The sequence below is a fragment of the Agelaius tricolor genome, unplaced genomic scaffold (assembly GCF_023055355.1).
Source record: "Agelaius tricolor isolate 1412-34295 unplaced genomic scaffold, bAgeTri1.0.p SCAF_11, whole genome shotgun sequence".
Taxonomy (NCBI): domain Eukaryota; kingdom Metazoa; phylum Chordata; class Aves; order Passeriformes; family Icteridae; genus Agelaius; species Agelaius tricolor.
In genome coordinates, this window is record NW_027269271.1 from 16,833,325 (window position 1) to 16,848,180 (window position 14,856).

The following is a 14,856-nucleotide window of genomic DNA, read 5'->3' on the forward strand; positions in this document are numbered from 1 at the left end:
GTTTATGGCACTGGAAAACAGGGTTAAAATGATCAGGAGATGGGTAAAGTTTTTTCAGTGTCCCAGTCAGTTGAAAAGGAGAAACCTAAGGTGATTTAAAACACAACAACAGTCCTTTGTACTTGGTCCTCTGATTTTTACATGTCCAGGTATTTAAATAAATAAATGCCTTTGAATTTAGCCCTTGAAGCTGCATGTTCATAACAGAAGGGTGTGTAAAGCCTGCTCTGGTTTAATCTTTAAGACCCCATTTTCTTCTGCTAGAATGTGGGTTATTCAGACAAACATGTTAACAGTGGTCCCTCTTTGTTTCAAATACATTTTAAAGAGAGTACTAGCAAGTCTACATTTCTTTCTATTACAGACCCTCTTATTTAAAGGCTATTAATTATTTGTCTAAATGGTGTGTTTTAATGATCAGATGTGTTTGAATGCTTTTCAATGATGTGATGAGAGGAAAATATTTTTGCATTTCCATAAGATAACCCAAAAAACTATTTTGGACCTTTTATGTCATGTGGTGATCTGAGGTGATACTGCAATGAGGAAATTGTCTGCCAAAATAGTCTGTTGGTTTCTAATTAATTAATTTTTTTTTTTGTGGCAGAAATATGATGACTCAGTCAGACTTGGATCTAAAAGAGACGGCTTTGAAAGAGGATTTGAAGTTTTACTTCATGAACCCGTGTGAAAAATACAGAGCAAGACATCAGATACCATGGAAATTGGCTTTGCAGATTTTGAAGATACTTATGGTTACAACACAGGTGAGCCTCTGGTTTTACTCTTAGAGTAGCAATGATGTGCAAGAGAGGCAGGTCTGTGCTTCTGGGCCTTTGCTATCCTGGGTACTTGTTACTGGCTTGAACCTCCCACTTCAGTCCATAAAGGAAAAATACTATGAAAGGTGTTTCTAGAGGGAAGAATAACATAAATTATAAAAGCCTCCTGGAGTTTTTTAGGGCAGTCATTACTTTAAAGTACTTTTTAGGGCAGGAATTTGCTTTAAAGTATTATGTCAAAATATTGCCATTTTTGACATACTTTAAAGCAAATTACTCTTGCCACTAAATTCAGCACTGTGTTCAGGCTTGTTGTCACAGTACTGCTTTTTTTTCCATTCTTAGATTACAGTTTCGTTGGACTATTTCAAAAGTGATATTTCCTGATATCTAATCAGGAAATTAAGGTGTCCGCGTTCAATGTGAAGATGCTCTGGTTTCTGAAGATGATGGGATGGCTGGGCTGCAGGAACTGGACATTCCTCTTCCTTCTGTAATCAAATAATGCATTTAAAAAGTCTTGTACTGTTTGAGATACTACATGGAGGCAAAGAAGAGGGTGTTTGTAAACTGCACTGGTATCACAGCGCAGTTACAGTCCTCTAACCTTGGTTATGTTACAGTCCTCTAACAGTGACTGCATGTGGAGGGAAGAAAAATGGGACACACATATAAGTAGAAATTACTTTTTCTGAACCTTTGAAATGCAAGACTGACATCTGACAGTTTGCAAGAACAGCTAAATATACAGGCTGGGTTGTTCCTCTTCCTTCAAAGACAGGACAGTAGACTTTGCATGTGAATGATGACACAAAATACAACCTTACAGGTCTCTGGAAAGATTCAGTACTGCCACCTGTCCTAACCTACTGACTTCCATTTTTGGGGGTATCACTGAACATGTAATTTTTCTGTCTGCTGCCCCAGTCTCCCACTGTCCTTTGTGAGCAGAAGGGGTGCTCTGCTGCTTGGGTTTCAAAGGCCACAAGATTTTTCTGGACTGCTGCTTGAGACTTTTCTTGTCAGCCCTTGGTTTTGCTCAGATGTCAGGCTTGGGGATATCCTCCTGCTACTGGGCCTATGAAGAAGCTCTTGTGGAAAACCAAGCAGTTCCTAGGCTCTGTTTGTTTTTCTCAGTGGTGGAAATGGGACCATCCAAATGGCAGGGGAGCACAAGTCTTCGATAGTAACTCTGCAGTTTGCTGTTCCTGCTTGTTACAGCCTCCTTAAGCAGCACCTGGGTCAGGCAGGTGAGGCTTTTTACTGCTCTAATCCTGTGCCATGCCAGGGCTAGGAAAGGAGCAGGAATTTGTCTGTAGCAAAGCAGAGCCTTTCAGGGGTAGCAGGTATGCTGTTAAGTTAGCTTGTGTGCCATTTGTATCCTCCACAGAGGTTTTTGCAAATCCCAGCTGGAGTTGTTTGTCCATGAAGTGTAAAAGCTGCAAGTGATGGAGCTGTCTGTTTGGTTGCTGCAGTGAGTCTGTTTCAGTCACCCTGCATGAGATAACCTTGGCTTTGGAATCTTGTGCCATTGGTTAAAGGGTGCTCTGCTCCTGCCAGAGTTACAGCAAAAGGCACCTGTCTGGTTTGTGTTTATTGTAATTTAAAGCTGTTTCCAAAAATGCTGGTGCTTGACCGCTGTTCAAAATTCAAATCCATTTCTTTTTTTTTTCCTCTTGTCAGCTTGTTTTTTTTGGTTTGAGTAACCAGCTGGTGGTCTCATTCAAAGAGGAAAACACTGTTGCTTTCAAACACCTATTCCTGAAAGGCTATTCTGGAACTGATGAAGATGACTACAGCTGCAGTATATATACTCAACAGGATGCTTATGATAGCATTTTTTATGTTATTAATCAGGTAGGTGTGAGTTTTAATTTAAAAACCTGTATTGATACATATAACTTTGAGGTTTCAGTTCGCTTTCTAATGCAAAAAAAGATTACTTTCTCGAACTTCTACTTCTGTTTTTGTTTTTAAACTAGTACAGGAACTTAAAGAACATATCCCTGGGGACACTTGGTTACGAACACGAAGAATCAGGTCTAAAAATCTGTAAACAGCAGTACAAGAGAGGCACCATGCTTCCTTCCAATGATACACTGAGCATAGATGTTTCTACTGAAACAGGTACAGTGCTGTTGTACTTAAAATGTCTTGCTGTGGAGTACTTGAATTCTTGTTCTAAAGCTTAAAACAAACAGATTTTGTGTGGCCATCACAGGAACATCACCATGCTTCTTGCCTATTTCCCTCTTGGCTTTTAGCACCTGTCTAGAAAAGACAGCTGTGATTGTAGGAGGCTCTCTTCAACCACCTGAAATCCTTGTAGTTGATGCTGAGGTGGTGCTTTGTTGTTCCTTTTCTTAAACACACCAGTTCCCCTCTGTGCAGGAGGTTCAAATAGGGAATTCTGGATGCTGGGCAGTCTGTACCTTCCATGGCTGGGTCCCCTTACTGCCTCTCAGAGATGAGTCCTGGCTGCTCACAAGTTGGTACACAAACCTGCTTCTGACCCCATTAGCTGGGCCTCTGAATAGGTTTGCTCAAAATTCATGTTTTGCCTGATTAGGACTTGCTATACACACTGATCATCTCAGTTTAATGCCACTTTCAATGTGAAGTTTTGATGCTAACATATTTTCCTCTTGTCTTTCCAGAATGTATCCTTTTAAAGCCAAAGGAACTAACTGGTGAGAAGGCAGAACTGAAGCTGAACTCTTCTTTTTTCAGTCTTGAATTTTACAGGTAAAGTGATGCGGTTTTTAAAATTATTCCAACTTGTTCTTTCATATTAATATGGTGGATTCTGATTTGTGCAGTTTGTGTATATCTCTGTGATATTTAAATATCTTTGTGCACTTTTTCAAATCTGCAGGCTTATACAGGTTGAAATCTCCTTCAAGCTGAAAGGCATTGCTCTTCAGACAATCCATGCTCGTGAATTGCCTGACTGCTATGCATTTCAGAACACTGTAAGTGAAAATGGGCTGTGGCACTTCCACCCCTGCACATGTGAGGAGAGCTCAGGCTGGGGTGTAGGTGTCATCCTCACATCTGGCCTGCAGGAGAAGCACAGCTGAGCATGTGCTGGCCCTCACCCCTCCTTCCCAAAGGCTGCTGAAATGGTGCTGCCATGGGACAATGTTGCTTTGTAACATATTCCAGCTGGTAACCTCATAACCTGAGAGAGGGATAGGGAATTGTTCTTCACCTAAAGACTAAGGGTGAAGTTTGGCCTCTTGGAATACAGCTCTGTAAGCAATACATGTCATCTACTCAAATTATGCCTACACCATCATTTATGGTGGCAACTTTCTTAAAGCCTATCTGATCAACAGTATTAAAGCATGCTGTGTCCAAGGAACTTAGCAGGATTAATTTTTCTGGAATGCAATCTTGCTGTTCCTGTTTCTGATGTAGCTCTGTATTTTCAGATAACTTTCAATAGTAGAGCCCACAGTGGAAAAATCAAGGTCTATTTTGATAGTGACACTGACATTCAGGAGTGCAAAGACTGGCACATATTTAACTCAGGTAAGTGTGGTGCATGTGTGTTTGCAGAACAGCACTTAGGGGTCTCCCTTTGCTTTCCCTGGTCTGTAGCAGTCTGTCCAGCCTGTTCATCCCCCTGATAAAACAATGCAACTTGCCTATTCCTCTTGCTAGTCAAGAGCTAGGAAATAATCCCTTTTGTGAAGGTGTTGTGAGATGACACGATCCCCTCTCCATGCCAGTGTGTATTGGCAGTGAGCTCCACCTGCAAGGAGGGTGAATGTTTCTTCCACAGATTTTTAATTGGTGTGCTGCTCTGAGATGACTCAATTTAACCCACTAACACTGGATACATTTCCAACTGAAGCCTCCAACAGGTTTCAATTTTGTTTTCTTCTAACTGATTGAAGCATACTATTTCTGAAAGTTTGTTTTTCGTGTTGGCTTTTTTTTTTTGCCACTGCTGGTAGATGAAATGATGTGTATGAACAAAGGCTGGCATCTGCCATGTATTTCCAGTGTTAAGGCTTGGTCTGACAGCTCAGGAATGTGCACTAAAGGGCCCTTAAAGAAACAGCAGCTGTGACAGACTGTGCAACTGCTTCTCCCATGTGGTGACTTGCTGTAAAGGACTGATGGAACAATATTTTGTAGTGTGCTATATAGTATCTTGATTAATAAATGTGTCAAGTGGCCTGCCCTTTGCCTTCTCTGATAATGCTGTGTTGTACAGATATTAAAGTGGTAATTTATAGAATATTCTGAATAACCTCAAAGTGCCTTGGCTTGCATCTCTGTCCAGTAATTTCTTGTGGCTGTCTTTCAACTACCTGTTCCTGAGTTCTTTCTTTTGTGTCTAATTACCAGCTGAGGGAGCATGCATATTTCAGTAATAAAGGTGAGCTGAAGGGCTATTGCAACAATTAAAATTGAGTGTTGGCCTCTTTCATAGAGTTAAAAATGTATGTTATGGAAAAGATAGGGACTATTGATGTGAGGAAGCAAAGGGCCCATCTACTTATGGGGTGAGAGTATTTGAGCATGAATTGTTGCAAAATGTCACATTACTTGCATTAAAAGAGATGTGGAAAGACTCACCTTACTTTATTGCCTTGTCTCTTTACAGTTCTCCAGAAAAACACTCAGTATATTCTAGTCTTTGATGGATTTGTCATATTAAGTTGCTTGGCTTCTCTCATCCTCTGCACACGATCCATCGTTCTTGCCTGGAGGCTGCAGAAGGTGAGCACAGTGCCCATGGCCTTAATGCTTGTTTGGTCTCTGCCTTCTCTGCTGCTGGTCTTGTGGGGGGTACCACTTGAACATGGGGTATTAAAGTGACAAAAATCTGTTGCAAGATATCCCCCTTACTGTTATCTCTAGGAAGGATGTGTAGATATCTTGGTGGACAATTGCTAACTGTGAATGGATTTTACTTCTGTTTGCGTGGTGCTGTAATTTGAAGTATTTTGTTGTATCTCTCCATGGGCAAAAGAAGCATACTTTTTTCCCCTCTTTCCCCCAGAATTTTAGACAAAATGATTCTGAGTCTTCGTGCTGCAAACAGGCAATGTGTCCTGCACCTCCAAACCACAAATCTTTCTTCCCTGGCTTCAGAGTAGAATTCCCATTGTGGTCTAGTTATAAATTAATGCCTTAGTGAATATACCTCAAAGCCAGCTCTAACAGAAAAAATGTAAAGCACAGCACATAATCTAACTCTGGCTGGGTTTTTTTTTGTAAGCATGTGGCTCATGAGAGTTAGAAGAGTCCATGGTAGGTAGCATATGAAAACACAAATACTTGTATATGTAGCTCAATATATCCTTTTTGTAGCTTGGAAACAAGACCAAGAGTCAAGAGGACATGATTCAACAGAGGCATTGTCAAACTGCTCTCAGGAACAGGCACTTCACATTTATTCCTGAGTAAAAAGAGCAAGTGAAAGCAGATGGGCTGTGCTGGGCAGGGGTGATATTGTTTGCTCTATTGGAAATGAGAACTCTTGCCCTGTAGTTGCATTTGAGTTCTTTTTCACTTCTTTAGTTGGGTGCCCTGCTGTGTTAGAAGTAGATAGAACCTATGGTAAAGGGGTTAACAGGTTGTGGTTAGGTGGGTGGGAATGGGTTTTGAAATCAAGTGATCTCTGGAAAGTTCATTTTCACTGGCTAAATCCATCTTAAGTTTTTCCTATTTATTTCTCTTGCCATTGAGAATGAGCTTTAAGCTACTATTCCAGTGAATACTATAGGAAAATGGGTTGTGTGGAACTTGAACATTGCCGTGCTTTTCATCCAAGGTGACCTGTAACTAAAGATCTAAATGCTTGTCAACAGAGATTTGTGAATTTCTTCCTGGAGAAACACAAGCGCCGTGTGTGCTATGCTGACCGCCTGGAGTTCCTGAATGGGTGGTATGTCCTGGTAATTATCAGTGATGTCATGACAATCATTGGGTCAATCCTAAAAATGGAAATAAAAGCCAAGGTAAGAATTTCATACTTCAGCTAAATACGAATCTTGCTACAACCATGTGTAATGCGCTTTAATCTGTTTGCTTATTTCAGTCCGTTTCCTAGTTTATCTAATAACTACTTTTAGTCACTCTTCCCCAAAGTCTTTCAGTAAGACCATGTAGGCCATTTAAACATCTTATTTCCACAGTTCTAAGACCCCTAATCCCTGGTATGGGACCTGTGGGTAGACAGTTCCTAACAGAAAGACCCAACAATTTGAGTTGTTTGTTCTGTAAGAAGTAGCACATACAGGACTGGGAGGCCACAAGTCCTCCGCTTGAATGATACAGGGCTCTTGATGGCTTGTGGGACTGGACACACAGCTGTCACAGCTTGCTTTCCTGGCAAGCATTGGCACAGACAGTGTGTGACCTGCTCATCCTTGACCTCCCTGCCTGGGCTTGCTGAAATCAATGTGTTTTGTCCAGCTGGCAAGAGGATTTTGGGGTTGGTTTTGTGGTTTTTTTTTTTTTTTTTTTTTTTTTTTAATCTCTAATAGATGTGTGTCAACAATTCATGTGTTCACAAAACTTTGTGTTCTGGGAAAAACAGAGTAGGTGGTGTGCTGCTCCATGTGTACTGAGGCTCAAAAGGCAGATCCCAAAGTGGCCTTCAGAGGAAGCGCTTGGGAATCACTGGCTGTAGGTTGAGGTGGGGATTGAGGGTAGGAAAACTTGAGCTAGATGGCTCTCTTGTGCTTACTGCAACCAGTTCCAGCCTTCTAAAGTAAAGTGCAAGTAGATTTGGTTGTAGTAAAAACAATGCTCAGGTTCTGATCTGCTGGCAGAGAACCTGTTCAGAGATGTAAATGCATGTAAGCATGGAAAGAGCTGTAGTCCCAAGGGTCACTTTTCATGTAAATGATGGCTCATGTTTTTTAAATAGTGAATGAGACCTTCTTTGCCCAACAGCAAATAGTAACCTTCTTTTTAAACAAAAATTTTGAGTTATCCAATCTAATTTTGAAACTGTGTTGTAGCCAAACTAAGGGCTTTTTTTTCTTCCAGACTTTGCACTTCATGTAAAATTTCAAGAATATCAGCATAGGCGTACCTTCATTTGCAGCACTGTTGTGTTTGAATGATCTCAGTAAATAACTGAAGTTCACATTGATCTGATTTTGTGATGTAGCAACAGGCTTTCAGTATTAGGCTGCCCTGCTTTGTTTGTTTGAACTGCTGGAACTTGAATAGCTGTCAAGATGACATATCTACTGCTTTGTAACTTGACCATCTGCTCTGTTTGGATCCCTCAGAACCTCACAAGTTATGATGTCTGCAGCATTTTACTTGGAACATCAACTCTGTTTGTCTGGGTTGGAGTCATCCGATACCTGGGATATTTTCAAACCTACAATGTAAGGAGAGAATCAAATTTCTAACAATTAAAGCATATATATATGCTTTTTTTCCAGATCTCTCTCTAATTTTTTTTGCTTTTTCCCCTCTTCTTTGTTCCACTCTGACTTGTAGGTGCTCATTTTGACTATGCAGGCATCGTTGCCGAAAGTGCTGCGGTTTTGCTGTTGTGCTGGGATGATCTATCTTGGCTATACTTTCTGTGGCTGGATTGTCCTGGGACCTTATCATGAAAAGGTACATCAGCAGTATCCCTCCTTTTGTGGTGTAATGATGGGAATATCTGTGTGTGTGTGTGTGTGTGTGTAGCTCCTAGCCAAACCAACAGAAATGTGTCTTAAATGGAAATGTCTATTTAAAAGCTGTAATGTGAACATGGGAGTGTTTCTCATTCCCTCTGTACTTCCTTCTACCTGCTTCTTGTAACAAAATAACTATTTTTGCTTTTACTGCGTGCCCCAAGTCAGCGTGCTCTCCAGCACCAGGCTGGTTTGGTGAGGGGATGGTTTGCCCAGGCCATGGGCATTGGTCTGTCTCTTCTGCCCTCTTCTGGCAATCCCACTTCAGCTGGGTTAAAGAGGCGCTAAATAGTTCGCTGGAACTTTTTTTTTTTTTTAATCTCCTTGGCTCTGGCCTTGTTTTTCCAAATCTTTCCCGTGCCATGTAACTTCAGCTCCTAAATTGTGACTCATAAAGGAATGGATGAATGCTTGTCTTGTTTGCTTTGCTTCCTGCGTGGGGGCGTGCTGTGGGTTTGTTTGTTTGTTTTCTTAAGGCTCGTATCAAAGTGTGTGCCTGGTATGTCTTGTCTGAAACCTGGGTGCAGGAGTAAGGCTTTGTATATTCTCAAACACAAGCCAAAACAACCCTAAAGCTTGTTTGCTTTTCCTCTTGGCAGATGCTCTGTGTGACAGTTTGAACAGAGGCAGAATCCTGTCGTGGCAAATTCTAAATGTCTGTTAATGACTAACAAATGTCTGATTCCTCATTCTGGATCTCTGGGTGCACACAGTGTGTGTGTAACAGGGACATGCTGCAGTGCTTTTCCAGCTTGCTCTGCCCCCAGAGCTTGCATTGCTCTAGTTTACTGTAATTCCCCCTTTGGGCAATGCAGGTGTTCAGTCTGCACGTTCTCAGCTGATGGCTATACATTTCCCTGGGGGATGCTGGATGCAGAGGGATCTTTTGCCACACCAGAGGCTCAGTTGTTTATAATGTTAGAAAGCACAGCATAATTACTGTTGTAACCTCCCTGCAACAAGTACCTTATCTGAGCTAAAGGAAGGACAGTCAACAACATGCTTATCTATGAAAATGTTACCTCCTCCCTAAATATCATGTATCAATGTCAAGGAAAGCAGCTGGAGCTGTGGAGGATTCCCGTTCCTGCCAGTTCCCCAGTGTCCCACAGGAAGGCAATGTGGCACTGTCCAAGGCAGGCCAGCCCAGGGCTGCTTTCCCGGGGCTCTCCAGCCACTGAGCCCTCCTGGAAGAGATGGGAAGGGTCTTCCCCGATGTGCAGAAACACTGGAGAGCTCCTTATGTTCAGAAATATAGAAATACACCCTCTATTACAGTCAGAGAGAGGGAGTGGGTGTCCTGCATTTTGTGCTATGTCAGCCCAGGGGCTTCCAGGGGAGCAGTCCTTAGCAGTGTCCCTGTGTCAGTGCATCAAAACTTGAGCTGCTCAAAAATTACCTGTGTCATGCCTCCTTTCTTCCTGGATAATCTACTACTGAGTTGCACAATGGCTTTAAAATTCAATTAAAAAATAATAATAGAGTAAGCCATAGGTGTGAACCAGACCTGCTGTTCCTGTGCACCAATATATTCTCCTTACAAGCATATACCACTTGACATCTTGTTTTCATTGTGGGGCCACAATTGTGTTAGTTCATTGATAATGCACAATGTTTTAATGTGGCTATTAATTCATATTGTCCAATAAATTATAGTTAAGAAATCCAGTTATTTGGAAAGGCAGAGCAAAATGGGAAGTGGTTTACCTGGTAGCTTCAGGACACATTCCAGTTTGGGGAATGGAGTTTGGAGTTTAAGAGACTGTCCTTGAAATTAAGCCATGGTTTTTGTACAGGGTATGCTCCAGTAGCTTCATAATAAAGCTATAGCTTGTACTTAGAGCTCATAGAGGTCTTTCTGAGTGACAGATTGTTAATTCAGTTTGGACCATTTGAGTTCTGAAGGCTATGTGCTGACTCTAGCCCCTGCACACAGTATTGATTTATTACCCATACTCCAGTAATGCTGCAGAGCTGGGAAGCCAGAGAATGTGGGTGTGTTCCCAGCATACTACCACTAATTTACTGTATAGGTTCTGTGAAATCACTTCTGCTGTGCTTTGGGAAATGGAATGATACTTTTCTGCAGGTCCAAAATTGCCTATAATTCAGCAGCTTTCTGTGGTGGTCAGTTATTGACTGTTCTGCCTGTTGAACATTTCAAGTTTTATTTCTTGATAATAAATTTTCTTATGTCTGATCTCAACATATCATGCTTAGTCAAGACGATAATTCTACTATTCTAATGTATATTTTTGCCTGAATGGAAAGTGTGGTAGCATTTAATTGCCTGAGTTGGCTTTTTTATCTGCTTTGAGTAAAACTCAATCTTTGAGTCTTGATTGATTTTCACATTCTGCTAATAATTTGTACTCATTTTCTAGTTTGAAGATCTGAACACAGTGGCTGAATGTCTGTTTTCTTTGGTCAATGGTGATGATATGTTTGCAACATTTGCTCAAATCCAACAGAAGAGTTCCCTGGTGTGGATGTTCAGCCGATTGTATCTGTACTCCTTCATCAGTCTGTTTATATACATGATCCTCAGCCTTTTTATTGCACTCATTACTGACTCCTATGACACCATAAAGGTAAAGCATTTGTTTTCTGTTACACTTCCATTCAGTTTTGCATTCATTCTTGTTAATCACTCAACACCATACCATCTACAATTGCTTCTGATGTGTGATGAGATTATTAAAATATTTTCCTTTAGTCTGTGGCAAAGGGTGGCTGGGTTTACTGACATCTCAGAGATGTGCTTTTGGCAGGAGTTTGGAAAGGTTCAAGCAGATAACTCTAAAGTCTGGACATTTAGGTGTCCAGGCCTCCTTAATGTGCTGCTTAGAAATGTGTGGTTAAAAGGAAATGTCTTCTGAGAGGTGCACTACTTCTCGTTCAAGTTAAAATTGTGCCATCCATTTCCAGTATGGACTGTCTGAAAGTGAACCTCAGTTTTCAGTAATTACCTTCTGTTCTGACCTCAAGTGCTCTCTGCCCTCTGTGCTGCTGGTAGCCTCAGTGGCCAGTGGGAAGGGAATGTGGATCCCACCCTTCAGCCCTCATCTCTTTCTTGTCTTGGTGTCACAGGCCAGCAAAATAAGGCTGATCTGACACGAACTACGACTTCCAGACCAAGCAAGAGATTTACTTTTGAAGAGCCTCAAAATATAGTTTAATTGTCTGTGCTTCTTAGTTTACTGGGTGGTCTGATCGGCAAAATGGTGTTGTACTGACTTGTCCCTCTGAGCATTTTTCACAGCTCAACTGGGAGCTGTTTCTGTATGCTGAACTTGTTTTTTCATAGCATTTCTTCAGCATGGCAATATTGAATTGTCACACTGGAACCCTTCAAATTCAGAATTAAAGGTTTTAGGGAAAAGGAGCCCAGGGCACTTGCAGTGAGCACAGCATCTCACTGTGAACAAGGGAGAATCAATACCATTATGGCCTGAGATCACTTGCTTGGCCTTATGGGCAGCAAACAAAACATAAGAACCACTGAACAATGTGAATTTTCTGTCACTTACACTGTTGGTGGAACAAAGCAAGCTATGTAGTGTTTCTAGGATGGGAATGGATTCTTTCCTTCCTACAGACATACTGAATTATTGAACCAAATAATCTGGTTTAACTGTCACACTCTAGAGGAAATTTTAGAATGTTTCATGACCAGTAACTTCTCATGTGTTGTAATTGAAATGCTTTTTCTTTCAGAAATACCAAGAAAGTGGTTTTCCAGCAACAGATTTACATGAATTTCTAAAAGACCATAGCAGTGCTGGCTACAGAAAAGACAGAACTTCTTTTCCACTCATCTGCTGCTGCAGGAGGTCAGTAGGGTGTTTTTAATGAGTGTTTTCCTGAGAAGCACAACAGTTAGCTTCTCACTGCAAAATGCTGGAGTATCCAGAATTCAGCCTGGTAATATTTGGGTGCTGCTGTTCCTCCTGCACTTTACTTCATGTTAGATCTTTAGTCAGCTGATGATGCAAAGGCAGCAGTTCTGAGCTTAAACATGTTTTAACTGTTGTACTCTTATGAAAACTGCTATGCAGAAGCTGATGAGAGGGCTGAGGAGTGCAGCATGAAACTACCAAGGGTTCTGGAGCAAACCAAGTTTTTGCTTCAAGCTGTTTCTAAAAAGCTTTGCTACTAAGCTTGGAGTAGCAGCAGCAAAGTGAGAGGCTGATTCAGCCACAGGTGCTTAATCCCAAAACTATGCAGTGTCAGAGGCACACTGTTTGAATACCATCTGCCAGAATACTGGAAACACACTGGTAAAGGTCTTCTTGTAGGCATTGTGGCAGGGGTCCTTTTCAAGGTGGTGGTGAGAGACAAATGTCTCATCTGGTGCTTGCTGGTCTGCTTTGAGTTCTGTTTCTGAGGCAGCATAACACACCTCTGAAGCCCTGTTAGAGACAGGAGGGACCTTGTCACTGTCCCTAGACAATCCAGGATAATCCGTTCATGTGCACAGAATGTTGTGGGCTCTGTGCAAGGAAGACAGGCTATGGGAGAATGAGCAGACCAAAATGTGAACACTTAATCACAACTGGTGTGACAAATCTCCTTTTAGCAGTAGGATTGTTGTCTAATTATATACTGATGCTTTTGTGAAATGCAATTTTATACTTTTGGTGTACCCTGGCAGAAAGGGACACATAGCCACAAAAGGAACATGTGAGGTGATGATGATGGGCAGGTATCCCAGTGGCTGCTGGGGGCACATGCAAACCAACTAATTAACAAGAATTCTGGCTTCAGGTTTCACCTGCAAGTCACTGTGCAGAGTAAGAGATTTGTGTGCTTGAGCACAATAAGCATACACCATAATATGCTGTGCAGTACTGAGGGCACAAGCCTGGAGTGAAAATGGAGTGAAAATCTTGAGCTTTTGCTACTGTGGGAGGTTTTGCATTGTTGTCCAGTGCAGGAGTTAAAGTTGTATGTGGAAATGGGAGAGCAGAGAACAGAAGGCTCAAATCTGAGCTCATATGGGTAGATGCTTCCTATTGCATTTCTTGCTGATTGGAGAATTGTGAATTTTTTCTTTGCAGACAACAGAGTGATGACAGCTTGATACTTATTAATTGATTGCTGCACGTTGAAATTCACTACTGATATATGCAAAGAAAGCATTGTGGTATGGAGAAGGATAATTCTCCAAATTGCAGTGGAACCTGCCACCTGGATCTGCCTCATGAACAACTTGTTTTAGTTAATTCAGGTTTTGGGGGGAGAAAGCTATTGGTGTGACAGCAGCTGGCTGACCAACAGGAGACCCAGAAGCTGTGTCTGGAGGAGAGCAGTGAAGAATTCTGTATTCTTGCCTCAAGTTCTGTCATGTTAGAGAAGACTGATCCTTGAGCATTGTCTGTGGGAGCTCTGTTTGCTAATGACATTGAGGAGGAAGGAAAATGGCCTTGAATCAACTGTTGTTAATAAGAAAAAGAATTATACAAAAATAATTTTTAAAAAAGAATCCTGTATTTAAAAGTATTAAATAAAAAGAAGTAATGAAGGGAGGAGTTTATCACTTAACTTGATGCATTCAACCTGTCATTTCTACTTGGCACATTTGATTTATTTGAATTAAATTTATGTAAAACAAGCTGCACAAAAGCGGAAAGTAACTGTTGTTTTCCCTCTTGTATATAATTTTACCACAAACCACTTATAGGTCACAGTCTTTTCTTTAACAGCTTTACTATAAAGCAGTTTGTTATCCTTTTATCTTTTTTGGCTGTCTTTTCTATTATACCCACAATATTGATTTATACTGTGTCTAAATTCAACTTACTGCTTTAGTTATAGTTAAATACTTCTTTACAGGGTTGGAAGCTTTTGTGATAAGCATTATCTGAAGGCTGCTGGAAAGATTTTTTCTTTTTTTTTTTTTTTTTGGTATTATTATACTGTTTATATTTTTTATTATTATTATACTATATTATTTGGTAGTATTATACTGTTGTATTGTCATAATCCAGAGGACAAATTCAGTCAAAAACAGTGCCATGGAATTTTACTTCTATTTCAAGCACATGTTAATTGGAAGGAAATATGTAGCAAATGAGCCTTGCAGTTGGCTTGTTCAGGTGACTTTGCAGCTGTCTTTGGGATGGGCAGACTGTACTTTCCTCTTTCCCCTTTAAAAACTTTATTTAATGAGAACAGAGGACTTTGGGGAACTTCAAAGCACTTCCAGGATAGTAGTGCATAAGTGTTAACCAGGTATTTCTGGAAACTTCCAGGGATGCTGACAGTTCCTGGGGTGGGTGTGCTATTATATGAGATGCTCCACTTGTGTCTCTGCACTATTTGCTCTCTAAAAAAGCCACTCTTTAGTAGGTGATGTCAGTGTGTTGGCTTGCACTCAGTCTTGCTCAGCGTGTTCTTAACTACTAATG

The 14,856-nt window shown here is 41.0% G+C and overlaps 1 protein-coding gene across 1 annotated transcript; it reads left to right on the forward strand.

Annotated features, from left to right (window-relative positions):
- Window positions 1–463: 463 nt before the first annotated feature.
- MCOLN2 (mucolipin TRP cation channel 2) lies at window positions 464–14,808 on the forward strand. Its single transcript, XM_071436377.1, has 13 exons — window positions 464–767; window positions 2,466–2,639; window positions 2,765–2,909; window positions 3,440–3,527; window positions 3,658–3,754; window positions 4,217–4,316; window positions 5,401–5,516; window positions 6,611–6,760; window positions 8,045–8,146; window positions 8,262–8,384; window positions 10,831–11,037; window positions 12,164–12,279; window positions 13,507–14,808. The coding sequence occupies exons 1-13, from the start codon at window positions 612–614 to the stop codon at window positions 13,541–13,543; spliced, it is 1,611 nt and encodes a 536-aa protein (XP_071292478.1). The 5' UTR covers window positions 464–611; the 3' UTR covers window positions 13,544–14,808.
- Window positions 14,809–14,856: the final 48 nt, after the last annotated feature.

What these genes read in the sequence shown, in the direction of transcription:
- MCOLN2 (XM_071436377.1), top strand. Translation starts at nt 612, where the DNA reads ATGATGACTCAGTCAGACTTGGATCTAAAAGAGACGGCTTTGAAAGAG. An exon ending in TACTTATGGTTACAACACAG is followed by an intron (nt 768 to 2,465) that starts GTGAGCCTCTGG and finishes TCCTCTTGTCAG; the next exon opens with CTTGTTTTTTTTGGTTTGAG. An exon ending in CTCATCTGCTGCTGCAGGAG is followed by an intron (nt 12,280 to 13,506) that starts GTCAGTAGGGTG and finishes TTTTCTTTGCAG; the next exon opens with ACAACAGAGTGATGACAGCT.